Source organism: Sorex araneus, chromosome X, assembly GCF_027595985.1.
Source record: "Sorex araneus isolate mSorAra2 chromosome X, mSorAra2.pri, whole genome shotgun sequence".
Lineage (NCBI taxonomy): Eukaryota > Metazoa > Chordata > Mammalia > Eulipotyphla > Soricidae > Sorex > Sorex araneus.
Genome location: NC_073313.1, coordinates 314836037 through 314851635, shown reverse-complemented (window position 1 = coordinate 314851635; position 15599 = coordinate 314836037). Strand labels below are relative to the sequence as shown.

The window sequence follows — 15599 nt, the reverse complement described above, 5'->3', positions numbered from 1 at the left end:
GTGTGAAGTATAACAGGTTTGGTTTTTTTGTTTGTTTGTTTTTGTTTTTTGCTTTTTGGGTCACACCCGGCGATGCACAGGGATCACTCCTGGCTCACACACTCAGGAAGAACTACTGGCGGTGCTCAGGGGACCATATGGGATGCTGGGAATCCAGCCCCCAGTATAACAGGTTTAATTTGAAAGTTTTGAGGAGGGGGGAGTAATGCACTCAAAAAGAATACGGGCTTGGGGCTGGAGTGATAGCACAGCAGGTAGGGCGTTTGCCTTGCACGCGGCCGACCCGGGTTCGATTCCCAGCATCCCATATGGTCCCCTGATCACCTCCAGGAGTAATTCCTGGTGCAAAGCCAGGAGTAACCCCCGTGCAATGCCAGGTGTGACCCAAAAAGCAAGAAGAAAAAAAAAATTCTAAAAAAAAAAAAGAATGTGGGCTTTTCCAGGGCGGAGAGAGAGAGAGCCCCAGGATGCATCTGGGATGGATCTCTGTGTATACCACACACCCGGGCACCACAGGCAGCACACGCACTCACGTGGCACAGGGCCTCACTTCTTTTGGGGGGAGGGTGAAGCAGAAGATGCAACTTCACCTCTCAAAACTGTCGGTTCATATTCATTTTTAGGCAACTACTCCTGCAGCTATGTCTTTTTTTATGCAAGGTTCATGGCTTTGAAAGATATTCCCACTCATTACTTTACTCAGGGTGGTGTTTTGTGCGTCATTTCAGAATTTGTGGAGAAGTGGTCAAGAGTGGATCATGGCAAGCAATCCTGAAAGCTTAGTTTTCAATGTTTGTGTTCATTTGTTTTAGTTTTTGTTTTATTCTTTTTGGGCCACACCTGGTGGGGTCCAGGGTTTACTCCTGGCTCTGTGCTCCTGGTGGGCTCAGAGGACTGTATGGCGAAAGGGGGTCAAACTTGGGTCAGCCGCGTGCAAGGTAAATGCCCCGTCCACTGACCTATTGCTCTGGCTCCACTGCGTTCTTTGTTATCCTATAATTAGGATGTCATCTTCAAACTAAGTGACACCTGAGATTCACTCTGTGGTCATCTGCAACATTTTCTCCTTTATTATTGTTTTGTCTCTTCCCTTTGTTGCCATCGCTCATTGTGATGGCCAGGGACACACACACACTTATCTGTGGTGCTCACACACTTGGTTGGGTGGTTACTGAGGGTCACACCCTCTGGTTGAGGTACTTGCACACGTGATTGGTGAAGGTCCCACACGTTAGTGTGGTGCTCACTGGGCTTACACATGTGACTCTGATGCTCCCATATCTTTATTTGTGTTGGGGTGTTTGCCCTGGGGGTCTCAGCTTTAGTTAGGGCGCTTGCTGGGGCTTGCACCTTTGGTTGTGGTGCTCATACACACCTGAATGGATGTTGGGGTCACACACCTGGGTGGGTGTGGGGATCACACACCCGCCTGACTGGCTATGGGGATCGCACCCCTGGCTGTCTGTCTGTGGGGATTGCACCCCTGCCTGGGGTTTCTCTCTCTGAATTTTCTCTCTCTGAAATCTAACATACAGCATTCAGAGAGAAAGACACATACCTCAGGCTCTGTGTCAGCCTCCGCCATCCTGCTCTAGTGCATTTAAAAAACCAGCCTCAAAAACACCGTTGGTTCCCTGTACCCAAAAATATCATTAGAGTCAAAGCTTGGAGACTAAGGCAAAACGGTGATATAGCTAGTTCTTTTTGTCAAAAACCCTTATTTTGGGGCTGGAGTGATAGCACAGCGGGTAGGGTATTTGCCTTGCACGCGGCTGACCTGGATTCGATTCCCAGAATACCATCTGGTCCCCTGAACCGCGCCAGGAGTGATTCCTGAGTGCAGAGCCAGAAGTCAGTCCTGAGCATCCCCAGATGTGACCCAAAAAGCCAAAAAAAAAAAAACCCTAAATAAACAAAAAACAAAACCCTTATTTTTCCTATTTAAAAAGTGGTTTTTCTAATCAGAATAGCAGTAAGATGGATTTATAACTTTGTATAGGCTCAGATATTCTTCAATCTAAAGCACCGCCTAAACTATATCAAACACTCCACTCTAGACCCACCAGTCCTCATAGATGTGTGTATGTGGAGAGAGAGAGAGAGAGAGAGAGAGAGAGAGAGAGAGAGAGGGAGAGAAGCCAACTGAGCTGTATTCCACTGTGTTTATACACCACCTCTTCTTCGTCCTGTCAATGAACACTTGGGTTGTTTTCAGCTCTTGGACCCTGATGAATGAGAGGTGCATGTCTCTTCACATTAATGTTTTCATGTTCTCTAGACAAACACCCGGAACTTGAATTGGTTCCCAGTAGTTTTGCTCCTAATTGCTGAGGACTTTCCGTGCTGTTTTCTGTAGTGTTTGCCCCCTTGACACTCCTACCAGGAGTACCCAGGGCTCCCTCTTCCCCTTTCTTCCCCAGCACCTGCTGTTGGTCTCCGATTGTAGCCATTCTCATAAGGTGCTCACTATGTTCTAATGATTCATTTTAAAAGGTGAAATCAGTGTTTCGGAAATTGAGTACATTGTGCTTTATTTCATGTTGCAAAAGAAAGAAAGAAGAAAAGAGCTCCAGTGCCTGTCTCAAATTAGAATTTAGTTACAGTTTTATCATTTCAAGGACCAGGCACCCACTCACTCTTTCAAGAAAGCTGGCAGGTAACCGGTTAGCCACTGCACAGTGTGGCTCTGAGCCGTGTGAGTGTGGTCCGAAGGATCCAGTCTTTCACCCTCCAGATGCACCTGCAGAATGCTCGCTCTCCCAGAAGCTCCTGCACGGGTCACGCTCAAGGCTGTACCCTTGCCAGCCCCGTTGGCCACAGCCCCCCAGAGCGGCTGCTGCTCACTTTGGGGTCTGTTTTTGTGATCAAAGTGAGGAAGTGTGAAAATAGTGGTCCTGTCCCTGGGGTGTGGCTAGAGCTGCATCCCTCAGAAGACCCCGTGACACACAGCCTGTCTTCCCTTGGCACCTCCCTTTTTCACTCCCCTTCGTTGTTCTCTGTTCCCAGCAAGAGTTCTCTGAAGAAGTCAGCCAGAATGACAGCCATGCCCAGATCCCCATCGAGTTCCACAATGCCACGTGCACCGTGAGGATTGCAGCTGTCACCAAAGGGGGCGTCGGACCTTTCAGCAAGCCAGTGAAGCTCTTCATCCCTGTGCACGGTGAGAGGCTCCTTCCTAGCTGGCAGGACGCAACTGTCCAGGCGACACCAAGGGGAATCGGTGGGATGGATAGAGTGGGCTTTGCTTTTTGCCTATATCCCACGTTGCTCAGGGGCTATTCTTGACTCTGTTCAAGAGTGACCTGGTAATGCTCAGGGAACCATCTGGGGTGCCAGGAAATCAAACTGAGGTTGGTGGAATTCAAGCAAGTGTCCTAGCCCCTCCTTTCTCCCCCCTCCCATCACTATCCCCCTCTCTCTATCTCTCTTGTATTTTGAATAGAAATAAAACAAACTGTCTTTTGTCATATGTTTTATGCTACAAAGGGAATCTATTTTTTGTGCCTCTGTGAATCATCATACTTGTTTCTAGCTTTAGATCAGCTTCTCATGTTTGATCCTTTATGCTTTCAACATTTTAAACTATTTCTGGGAGTCCCTTTCTGTAAAATTGTTGTTGAAGGGCTGGTGAGGTAGTACAGTGGGTAAAGCACTTGCCTTGCATGCAGCTGACTCAGGTCAATCCCCGACACTCCACATGGTCCCCTGAGCACCACTAGGAATGATCCCTGAGCACAGAGCCAGGAGTCAGTCCTGAGCACAGCTGGGAGTGACCTAAACGCACACCCCAGCCCCAAATGTTGCTGGAGCATGTTCTGAGGCATCATCATGCTTTAGGGACATCTTCCTCATTCATATGGTTCTCTGGTCCTGCAAAAAGCTAGGCATCTACAAGTCTATGGCCAGTTCCTTCTCGTAACTCCACACATATTCAATATGAATCTCATTCACTTTTCTTTTCATTGTCCTACCCCCCAGAAGAGAGAAAAATAAAATTATTTATTCCTCTAGTGTTTTTAAGTTAGAGTATATCTATCAATGTTCATTTTAGCACTTTTTCGATTCTTTGTATACTCTTATCAGGACAGAAATAGCTATACCCTCTGTTTATGAATAACACCCTGCAGTTTCACCTTGCACAGCCATGAGGACTTCCTGCATTTGTAAAGATTACAGAATAGGAAAGAGCAGCGTTCTCAAGCCTTTGACTCTATTCTCCCCATTATAAACCAATGTTCCTCACAGACTTTGAACCCCAAAGAGCTGTGCTGAATTATTTTATCTGATGGGTCTTTTCCCAGGTTGGGGAGATATTGCTCCTTCTTCCACCCCAGCTCCCAGCAACTCGGATCCTGTGCTCATCCTCCTCGGCTGCATCTGTGGATTTGTTTTGATTGGGTTGGTTCTGTATATTTCTACGTCCATCAGAAAAAGACTCCAGGAGACACGGTTTGGGTAAGTTCTCCATTTGAAAATATTTTGCCCACTGGGGGCTGGAGCAATAGCACAGTGTGTAGGGCGTTTGCCTTGCACACAGCCAACCTGGGTTCGGTTCCCAGCATCCCATATGGTCCCCTGAGCACCTCCAGGAGTGATTCCTGAGTGCAGAGTCAGGAGTAACCCCTGTGCATCACCGGATGTACCCCAAAAAGCCAAAATTATATATATATATATATATATATATATATATATATTGCCCAGTCCTATAGCAGTTGTTATACTAAGGGATAATGTTTTTCCTGCTGACCCAGCTCCTCACACTGGACTATGCAGGTGCCCTGTCCAATGCCCCAAGAGCAGTGGTTTCTTTCCTTGCCCACTGTGGCATCCACCAATGAAGTCAGCCTTCAAAGGGGCTCATTTATGAAACCAGTAGGCCTTCATTACTCAAACATGGTTGCTGGTTTTTGTTTGTTTGCTTTTTAAAGTATTTTTATTTTGCTTTATTGCATCACACCCAGAAATGCTTAGGGACTACTCCTGACTCTGCACTCAGGAATTGCTCCTGGCAATACTCAGAGTTCATTTGGGATGCCGTGGATTGAACCCGGGTCACCTGCATGCAAAGCAAATGCCCTACCTGCTGTACTAAAGCTCCAGCCCCACCACTTATTTTTTTTTAATTAAAAATTGGTTAATGTATTCTCACTTTTAAAATAAGCTGTGTGCCCAAGATAAAATGAATTTAAGTATATAATTTAGCCTTCCTCATTAATAATACCAGCCCACCAATTAGTATAAAGACTTGAAATAGGGCTGGAGCAGGAGATCATAGGCCTTGCATATGTGGTGCACTGAGTCTCAACCCTGGCTCTACCAACAGTGACACTTAGGACATTTTTTTTAAGTTTGTGATAAAATCAACTTAGTGGATTTTTTTTAGAGAAGTTTTAAATTTACAGGAAAATTTAGAAAATAGCACAACTTTCCTCAAACCCATTCATTTTCCTGCTATTAGTGTTTTGCTCTGGTGTAAGGTGTTACCAGTATCATTACATGATCATTAAATGAAGTCTATACTTCATTCAGATTTCTTAGTCTTTGACTCGTAGCCCTTTTCTGTCCCGAATTCTGTCTTGGACACCACATTGCACTGAATTGTCTCCTTAAGATCCTCTTGATCATGGTAGTTCCCCAGATTTTTTTTTTATGAACTTGGCAGTTTTCAGCATTAGGGGAACTTGAAGTTTTGCTCATGATTAGACTGGAGTTAGGGATTATGACAAGAAGACGCCAGAGCTGAAGGACCATGTTCACTGCAGCAAGCCAAGGGCTCACACCATTAACTCGGTTCATCAGTAAGCATGTACCCTTGGTCGGATTGAGTTAGCTAGGTGTCTGTGCTGTAACTTTACTCCTCTTTGCATACCGCACTCTTTGGAAGCAAGTCAACACACAGCTCACATGTAAATCATGAGGAGTTGCGGTTCCTCTCACCACTAAGGTTTTTTTTTTTTGTTTGTTTGTTTGTTTTTTTTGCTTTTTGGGTCACACCCGGCGATGCACAGGGGTCACTCCTGGCTCTGTACTCAGGAATTATCCCTGGCCATGCTCAGGGGACCATATGGGATGCTGGGATTTGAACCCGGGTCGGCCGCGTGCAAGGCAAACTCCCCACCCGCTGTGCTATCTCTCCAGCCCCTCACCACTAAGGTTTAAGTGTTTAAGTAAACTATTTGGAATTCTTTGGCACAAGAGATTTGTCTCTCTCCCTTGTATATATTTATTCAATTAAATATGTTTATGGGCTGGAGCGATAGCACAGCAGTAGAGCATTTGCCTTGCATGCAGCCGACCTAGGTTCAATTCCTCTGCCTTTTGGAGAGCCCACAAGCTACCGAGAGTACCCCACCCACACGGCAGAGCCTGGCAAGCTACCCGTGGCTTATTTGTATGCCAAAAACAGTAACAACAAGTCTCACGATGGAGACGTTACTGGTGCCTGCTCGAGCAAATCAATGAGTAACGGGATGACAGTGACAGTGTCAAGCATGTTTATACTGAGACTGGAGTAGTAGTATAGTAGGTAGGGTGATTGCCTTGCACGCAGCTGATCCGTGTTCTATCCCCGGCATCCCATATGGTCCCCAGAGCACTACCAGGAGTGATTCCTGAGTGCAGAGCCAGGAGTAACCCCTGAATATTGCTGGATGTGGCTCAAAAAGCCAAAATAAAAAATAAATAAAAATAAGCATGTTTATACATGTATGTAGTATATAGTATAATTAAACATGTATCTGTATGGCTTTATGGAGATTGACTTTATACTTTTGTTTTTGAACCACACCCAGCAGTGCTCAGGGCTTACTTCTAGCTCTGTGCTCAGGGATCACTCCAGGTCGAGCTAGGAGAGCCATAGAGGGTACCAGGGATGGAACCCAGGTCACTCACTTGCAAGGAAGCACCCTACCTGCTGTCCTATCACTCTGGCCTCAAATTTTGAACTTTGTTTATAATCTATGACTAATATTAATGCTCAGATTGTTAGAACTTTGGTCATCGGGTGCTAATCACTGATTATTTGCTTTCGAAGATGCTGAGATGTAAGTGTGGGTTTGTTTGTTGGTGGCTTTTTTAAAAAAAATACATTATCAGGGAAGCCTAAAATAGATTGAGGGAAGGAAGCCTATTCTTTCGACTAGGAAATGGTTTTTTGATTTTTTGGTTTTGGGCCACCTATGGCTCTGCTCAGATCTTACTCCTGGCTCTGTGTTCAGGGATCACTCCTGGTGGGATTCAGGGGGTTCTATGGAGACTGGGGATTAAACCCTGGTCAGCCATGTACAAGGCAAGCACTCTGCCTACTGTACAATGGCTCTGGTCCCTAGGAAATGGTTTTATTATTTAAGATGTTTATTATTTAAAATGTTGTTATTATATAAGAACAGCCCCTTCCTAAGAGGGTGTCAGTAGCATCCCTGTGGAATGAGCCCGCTGAAACCCTGTGTGGAACCTTATCTTTGTTTTCTTCACCCAGGAATGCCTTTGCAGAGGAGGATTCGGAATTAGTTGTCAACTATGTAGCAAAGAAATCCTTTTGTCGAAGGGCCATTGAACTCACCTGTAAGTGGACTATTATTTCTCTCTTTTTATTTTGGCCAAAGAGATTTGAGTTATAGAGTTGAGAGGAATGAAAAGGCAGCAAGTAAATAGATCTCTAACAAAAGCCAAGGGATATGAAAGATAGATATATTTTTCATATGCAAAATGCTTTCAGAAACCAGCAAATCAGATAGTGAGAAATTTTTTTGTGTATCCCTGTTGACAGATTTGCCGGGAATCTGAACCTGAGATTAAGTAGCTGGGATAAGGGTTCATTATGCCAGTCTCTCATGGAAAGAATTTGGGTAGTAGGAGAAGGTGTGGGTAGAGGTCAGGGATTTAAGGAAACAAAAAAACCCGAGTGGCCTAATACCAGAGTTCAGTTCCTGTTCTTTTGTTGGCATCTGAGTGACCAGCGTTTGCCAGCGTGCTGTGTCAACAATTATGGTTTGAAATTTTGCTAAATTAGATAGCTGAGCCTCCTAGTTACAAGGGTGGGAATAAACAGATAACTGTTAAGGATAACTTCTGAAGCAGTGTAGAAAGTATGTGCAAATATTATTCAATTTATGTTGTCCAGTGTTTGCCAAAATACTAAAAAGTTAACCACAAAAGAAGGATGGGATGCAGACTGCTGTGAAATAAAAATCCACTTGATATACGATGTTGCTAATTACTTTTCTGATTCTTTCAAAGTTTTCCTTTTTTCTTTCGCTTATTTGTCTTGAGGCCACACCCAGCAGTGCTCAGGACCCTTGACTGTGCACTAGGGAATCACTCCTTCCCCCTCCCCGGCCCCCCATCCTGGACTCGTGTAAGGCAAAGACATGACTTGCTATCCTACCGTTCCAGCCCCTGAACATTTGTCTGATGTCTGCTTTATCAGTACGATTCTTCATTCGAAACTTCCTTTTGATCCTTTTGAGTAATTACATTTCAAAAGGCAAATATGGCCTTTTTAATTGCCCACATTCCCCCCCTTCCAAAGTCTTGCCCATGCAGTAAGTATGCACAATCAAAATCATTTACTAAACAGTTACGAAATTTGTTTCCCTTTGCTAGGGGTCCAGAAGCTGTGGCTAAGTCCTTAGAGCACCTGCTTTGCAGACATAAGACTTAGAGTTTGAGGGGCTAGAGTGATAGTACAGCAGGTAGGACACTTGCCTTGCACAGTGGCCGACCAGGGTGGTCCCCAGCATCCCATGAGGTCCCTTAAACACCACCAGGAGTAATTCCTGAGTGCAAAGCAAAGAGTAACCCCTGAACATCACCAGGTGAGGCCCTCCCCCCCCCAAAAAAAACAAGGGGGCTGGAGTGATAGTACAGCAGGTAGGGCATTTGCCCTGCATGCAGCCGACCCAGGTTCGATTCCCAGCATCCCATATGGTCCTCTGAGCACTGCCAGGAGCAATTCCTGATCGAAGAGCCAGGAGTAACCCTTGAGCATCGCTGGGTGTGACCCAAAAAACAAAAAAAAAAGAAAAGAACAACAACTTTGATTCCCAGAACTGTCTCCAAGCAGTCCCCCAGCACTGCCACTAAATGCACCATCTCTGGTGCACTGGAATCAGAGTGTACAAACCCTCCCATCAGCACAAGTGCAATAACAACAACAAAGCAAAGAAACTGGAAGGAGGCTGAAGTATCTTCATCCAAAGCCAACTCACCCCCCTAAAGCTGATTGCTGACTGCCGAGACTGCCCAGTCACAAAAGAAATACAGTCTGGTTTTTATAGCCTCTCAAAATTAATCTTGCCCCAAAGGATTCCTCCTACTCACTTTAATCTTCGTAGTTAAGTGTTAGGGTTCACGATGGTCATTTCCTAAGAAGTGCCATGAGTGCAAAATGCCATAAGTGTTCAGCTGTTTTCTAGGATTTCATAAGCTTGTTTTAATTGCATTCAGTGACAGGAAGCGCACTGATGACTTCGCCATACTCTGTCCCTCCTTTCCTAGTACACAGTTTAGGCGTCAGCGAGGAGCTTCAGAATAAACTTGAAGATGTTGTGATCGACAGGAATCTTCTAATTCTTGGGAAAATCCTCGGCGAAGGTAAGCTGTTTTGTTTTTAAAAAAAAAAAAATGAGGCATGAGGCTGGAGCACTAGCACAGAGAGTAAGGCTCTTGCTGTGATTGTCCGACCCGGTTTGATCCCCAACATCCCATAATCCCATATGACCTCCCAAGCACTGCCAGGAATAATTTCTGAGTGCAGAGCCAGAAGCAACCCCTGAGCATAGTCGGGGTGTTGCCCCCCCCAAAATAATCAAATAAATAAAAATCTGAAATAGAAAGTTAATATATATATTATATATATATGTATGTGTGTGTGTGTTACTGTGCCCACTGGAGAAATCCATGAGCAACGGGATGATAGTGACAGTTATATATATATATATATATATATACACACACACATACATATATATGTATACACACACACACACACACACACACACACACACACACACACACACATACACTTCTCAGAGAGCCCGACAAGCTACTGAGAATATCCCACCTGCACGGGCAGAGCCTGGCAAGCTACCCGTTTTGTATTTGATATGCCAAAAACAGTAATGATAGGTCTCATTCCCCTGACCCCGAAAGAGCCTCCAATCCTTGGGAAAGATGAGTAAGGAGAGGCTGCTAAAATCTCAGGGCTGGGAGGAATAGAGATGTTACTGGTGCCCGCTTGAGTAAATTAATGAACAATGGGATGACAGTGATACACTGAAAAAGGTAAGAAGTTTTAGTATAGGTAAGAAGGTAAGAAGTTTTAGCTAGCTATTAAAATAATATTTGTGACTTTAAGTTATTATATAAGCATGATAAAAGTTTATTATTTTGGTACTTCCAATGTTACATAGGAACAAGGATGAAAATACATAAGTCATGAGTCCAAATGATTTGGGGATGAATATCCCCAAATTTGGGTGGTTTTCAAGACTGTGTATTTTGGGGAACATCAATAATATTTCCCGTATTCTCATGTATATTGTTTGAATCAGCTCCAAAGACACATGCCACCTTAGTCTAGCCACCCATGCTTGTGTGTGGCCTGTGCCCCTTATTCATGGGTGTAAATGGATGACACAGACTCTGCCCGGCATATGGGTAGCCCTTGGGGCACATGAAAACAGAGTTCCATTGGCATGTCAGCATCTCTGTGGCAGGAGAGACTTGGAGCAGAGTCAATATGACACTCTTTTATTTCTCAGGAGAATTTGGGTCGGTAATGGAGGGAAGCCTTAACCAGCCGGACGGGACCTCTCAGAAGGTGGCAGTGAAGACCATGAAGTGTGAGTGATGACCGGATGGCCGGTCGAGGCCGTCTTTCTGGGTACAGGCGGGTGCGCTACAAGGCCAGTGATGGGGTTTGTGTGTTCTGGTCTCCATCCCTGAGGACAACCCCTGAGAAGGCTGCCCAGGGCCCCCTCCCCTGCATTCAGTTGTTTGTATCTAACACATTCCACCGTTTTCTTTAGTGAACAATTTTTCACAGCGAGAGATCGAGGAGTTTCTCAGTGAGGCCGCGTGCATGAAGGACTTCGACCACCCCAATGTCATCCGGCTCCTCGGTATGTCAGATGAATGCAGCTCCTGGTGGCTCATGGGGCTCACCTCCTACACTCTGCCCAAAGCAAAAGTCCAGCATTGCAAAGCTTATGTTCTGTGTACCACAAAAGGAGTTTGTAGCAATGGGGATTCTTCTCTAATGACTTCTCGGTACATTTTCTGAGTCTGATAGTAAGTTGAGGTTCCATTTCCTGGACACTGGTGAATGCTGACTTATTTAACATCCGCAGAGTTCCGGGTGACTGTGGTTAAAATGGCTCCTTGTTATCCAAAGACAACACAAGAGAGTGGGTCCTGGTTCGGGTGTGTATTGATTTAAGGTTATCCATGAATCTAGTGCTAATGGAGTACAGAGACAAAAGCAAACGCATTCCATAGGCTCTTTCTTACAACTTATTAACATATTTTGAAGTACTGATTTCGGGGGGAGGGGTGGGCTCTACATTGGCAATTTAATGGGATATGAGTTAATCATCAGAACATGAGAACATGCCTTTGGGTCTGGAGTGATAGTGCAGGGGGTAGCATGCTTGTCTTGCATGCAACCCACTTGGGTTTGAACCCTGGTACCATGTGTGGTCCCCTGAGCCCCGCCAGAAATGTGTCAGCACAGAGCCAGAATAAGCCCAGAGCATCACCAAGGGTGGTACCCAAAGTAACAACCAAAAATGTGCTTTTGTGGCAGTAGAGGTAGCACAAAAGATAAGGCTCTTACCTCCCACATAGCCAACCCAGGTTCAGTCCCTAACACCCAGGAAACAAGACCCTCTGAGCCCTACCAGGAGTGACCCCTAAGCACAGAACCAGGAGTAAGTTCTGAGCATGGTTATGGCCAGAAAACAAAATCAAACAGCGCCTTTGTAATACCGTTAGCTCCAACTCCCCGAAAGACTAGAGGTCAGAGGACTGCTGCTGTGTCAGTAAGACCATTCCAAAGAGGAGAGAAACCAAGAGCTAATTAAATATTCTGCCCACCTTTATTTTTTCCCTTAATAAATGCTAAAAGCTTCTGGGAATTTTTCAAGACTTTGACTTTGAGAAGTGTGAGAGCTAATATTTGGACTCAGTATCGCAGCAAAGAAACCACTGTTGCTCCTCTCAGCCACTGGTCTGAGTGGCAGGTGAGAACAATGACACTTTGTCAAGGTGCAAAACTTTCCCCAGCCCCTCCCAGATGGCCGGTGGTGTGAGCCCCAGAATTCCACGATCCACAGTGTTTCTCCTGAGTCTGACTCTAAATATGTAGGGGTGAGGACTAGAGAGGTAGCAGGTAGGGCATTTGCCTTGCATACAGCTGACCCGGGTTTGATTCCCAGCATCCCATATGGTCCCCTGAGCACTGCCAGGGGTGATTCCTGAGTACAGAGCTAGGAGTGACCCCTGCGCATCGTCAGGTGTGACCCAAAAATAAATAAATATGTAGGGGTGAGGGTTTAACTCCCTGCCCCCCTCCACCGCAACACCCCCCTTCTAGCTGGTTTTAGCATGTGGTGGTAGCAGGATTCTTCCTATCATTGGGATCACTTTGCTCGCATGCAGAGATTGGCATTGTAAGGGGGGCGGGACCTCAGTGTGTGGCCCAGGCTCTCAAAAGTTGCGCATGCACCCGAGGTTCATTTGTTTGGAGCTGTTGGCGTCAGTGTGGCCCCTGCCGTGCCTGCCTGCTTTCCCGCAATAAGGGCTCTTCGTGACCTAGACTCCTTTCTCCCTTTCAGGTGTGTGTATAGAAATGAGCTCTCAGGGCATCCCCAAGCCCATGGTGATCTTACCCTTCATGAAATACGGGGACCTGCACACCTACCTACTCTACTCCCGACTGGAGACAGGACCGAAGGTAACAGCCCCGCCAGGCTGCATCTGCAGAGTGCTCGGGGCTGAGGCGGGCAGGGCCTGGTCGGCCTCATCGTGAAACTTGCAAAGGAAGGGGGGGAAGGAGAGGCCGGTCAGCCAGCGTGCGCTGTGCGCCCTGCATTGAAGACACTGCAGTGTTTGTCCTCCCACCTGCAGCCCCTAGGTCTTACTTCCTGTTTTATGGGGACCCAGGGCTGGCAGCGGGGACCTTTCTGTCCCCTGAGTTCTTACCCAGAAGTCTCCCCCTTCTGGCATGTTCTCTGAGATATCCCCAATCACTGGAGCTGTTGTAGTTTCCAGGGGATGGTTGCATTGAACTGTCTTCCCAAAATGCTGAGGCTAACTTAGTCTGTCTGTCTGTCCTGTGACCACGAATCTGTCCAACTTCAGCATCAGATTGCGTGTGAAAATGGAGGGCCCAGCAGGTTTCCTGTGGACATGCTCTTTGAGAGAGGCGGCCATCCCCCTGGCTCCAATCCTGCCCTATCACTGCCACAGAGTAACCATACCCAGCCAGAACCGTGGGGAGAACCTCTGCCCTCACCCACGTGCAGCCCATGGCCCCTGGACTGGCCTGAGACGGTGGCACAGGAGGGACGTCTGAGGCTTCATGGTGGAAGTAACTAAAAAAAAAGTCATGACAAGCCAACCTTTTTTGCAGGGGAGGGGGGGGTCACACCCGGCAATGCACAGGGGTCACTCCTGGCTCTGCACTCAGAAATCACCCCTGGCAGTGCTCAGGGGACCATATGGGATGCTGGGAATTGAACCCGGGAAGTCTGTGTACAAGGCAAGCGCCCTACGCGCTGTGCTATTGCCCCAGCCGCACAGTCCGGTCTCTAGGAATGGCCATTTATTTAAAAATTTGGCAGAACAATTGGGGGGAAAAGGCCCAGTGAGATAGTACATCAGGTAGGACACTTGCCTTGTACCGGCTGACCCAGGTTCAATCCCTGGTACCCTATATGGTCCCCTGAACCCCACCAGGAGTGATCTGGGAACACAGCCAAGAGTAAGCCCGGGGTACATCCGGGTATGACCCAAAATATATATACAAATACATTATGTGTATATATGTATTTGTTGTTGTTGTTGTTGGGCTGGAGGATAGCACAGCAGTAGGGCGTTCGCCTTTCACGCAGCCGACCCGAGTTCGATTCCTCCGCCCCTCTCGGAGAGCCCGGCAAGCTACCGAGAGTATCGAGCCCGAGCGGCAGAGCCTGGCAAGCTACCCTTGCATGTTGGATATGCCAAAAACAGTAACAATAAGTTTCACAATGAGAGACATTACTGGTGCCCGCTCGAACAAATCGATGATCAATGGAATGACAGCTGTTGTTTTGTTTTTTTGGTTTTGTGTGTGTGTTTTTGCTCAAGTTTTTAAAATATATATATATATATATATACATATATATATATAGGAAGTTAACATGTGAATAGGAAATGGAAGAAAGAAGAAAAGTCTACACAATTTCATGCAGTTATGTCTGACATGTCCTTCTAGGTCCTAATATAGATATTTTTTAAAGCAAAAAGAAATGAAGGTAGCAGGAAAGACACTTGCCTCACATAGCTGGCCCCTGTTGATCTCCCTCACCCCTGCCGGCACTGTCAGGAGTGATCCCTGAGCACCACTGTGTGTGGCCTAAAGTCCAAGAGGAAAAAGAAAGCAAAACCTTGGGTGAGGGAGATAACTCTGAGGACTGAGCATAAGCATGCAGGAGCCTCGGGGATCTGTCCCTTGCACCACAAGGTCCCCCTGAGCGCCAGCAGGATTAATCCCTGAGCTCTGAGCCAGGCACAGGCTGAAGTGACCCCAAAACCCAAAAATCTAAAAGAAACCCAACTTGACCCAGTTGAGGGTGATCTTATTCTGCAGTTTCCTCTCCCACGTTCCACTGACTTTACGTGTTCCATCAGAGCAGGTATGTTTCCTGTTGTTTTCATGTGCTCACCCCTCTTCTCAGGGAAGACATTCGTAATCTCAACAGGAACATCAAGTCCCCCCTGGGGCCCGTGCTCATATACTTCTTCCCTTCCTGTGGCTTTAAGTCTCTGAGCAGCATGAATTCTAACCAGAAACAGGAAATTGTAGCCACATCAGAGTTATAAAATGACCAAGGCTCTTCTAGAGAGGGGAAGGGCCTAATCCAAAGTAGAGGATTCAGCATAGTTAGTTTTTGCCTTTTCTTCCCACGTGCCCCCTCCCTCAGCACCCACCACATCCTAAATGTAGACAATAGCCTTGTTCTGGAAAAGGAGGCCAACGTGATAGTATACCTGATAAAGGACTTGCCTTGCACATAACTAACCCGGGTTCAATCCCCAGCACCCAGTATGATCCCCCAAACCACACTAGGAGTGATCCTGACAAAAAAAAAATTCTAGAAAAGAAGAAAAAATTACCAATGGTTCCCTGCACCTTAGCACAGTAATTGGCTTCTTCAGACACTCACTTAGCAGCTGTCAGACCCACTACTGCTGTATCACAGCCTGCAGACCAACAGTGGGTAACAGTCCTCAAATGTTAATTATTGAAGGTCAACCTGTATATTGCATGTATCAAAGCGGTGACTGAGGGCCAGAATGATAGTGCAGGGCTGGAGTGATAGCACAACAGGTAGGGC

General features: G+C 46.3%; 1 protein-coding gene across 1 annotated transcript in view; it reads left to right on the top strand.

The window, feature by feature from the left end:
• MERTK (MER proto-oncogene, tyrosine kinase) overlaps nt 1-15599 on the top strand; it is a 122654-nt gene that overhangs the window by 85645 nt on the left and 21410 nt on the right. The window contains exons 9-15 of the mRNA XM_055122673.1: nt 3007-3160; nt 4302-4455; nt 7478-7563; nt 9499-9594; nt 10764-10844; nt 11031-11123; nt 12837-12955. Coding sequence (XP_054978648.1) covers nt 3007-3160; nt 4302-4455; nt 7478-7563; nt 9499-9594; nt 10764-10844; nt 11031-11123; nt 12837-12955 — 783 coding nt within the window. The remainder of the gene's footprint in view (nt 1-3006; nt 3161-4301; nt 4456-7477; nt 7564-9498; nt 9595-10763; nt 10845-11030; nt 11124-12836; nt 12956-15599) is intronic.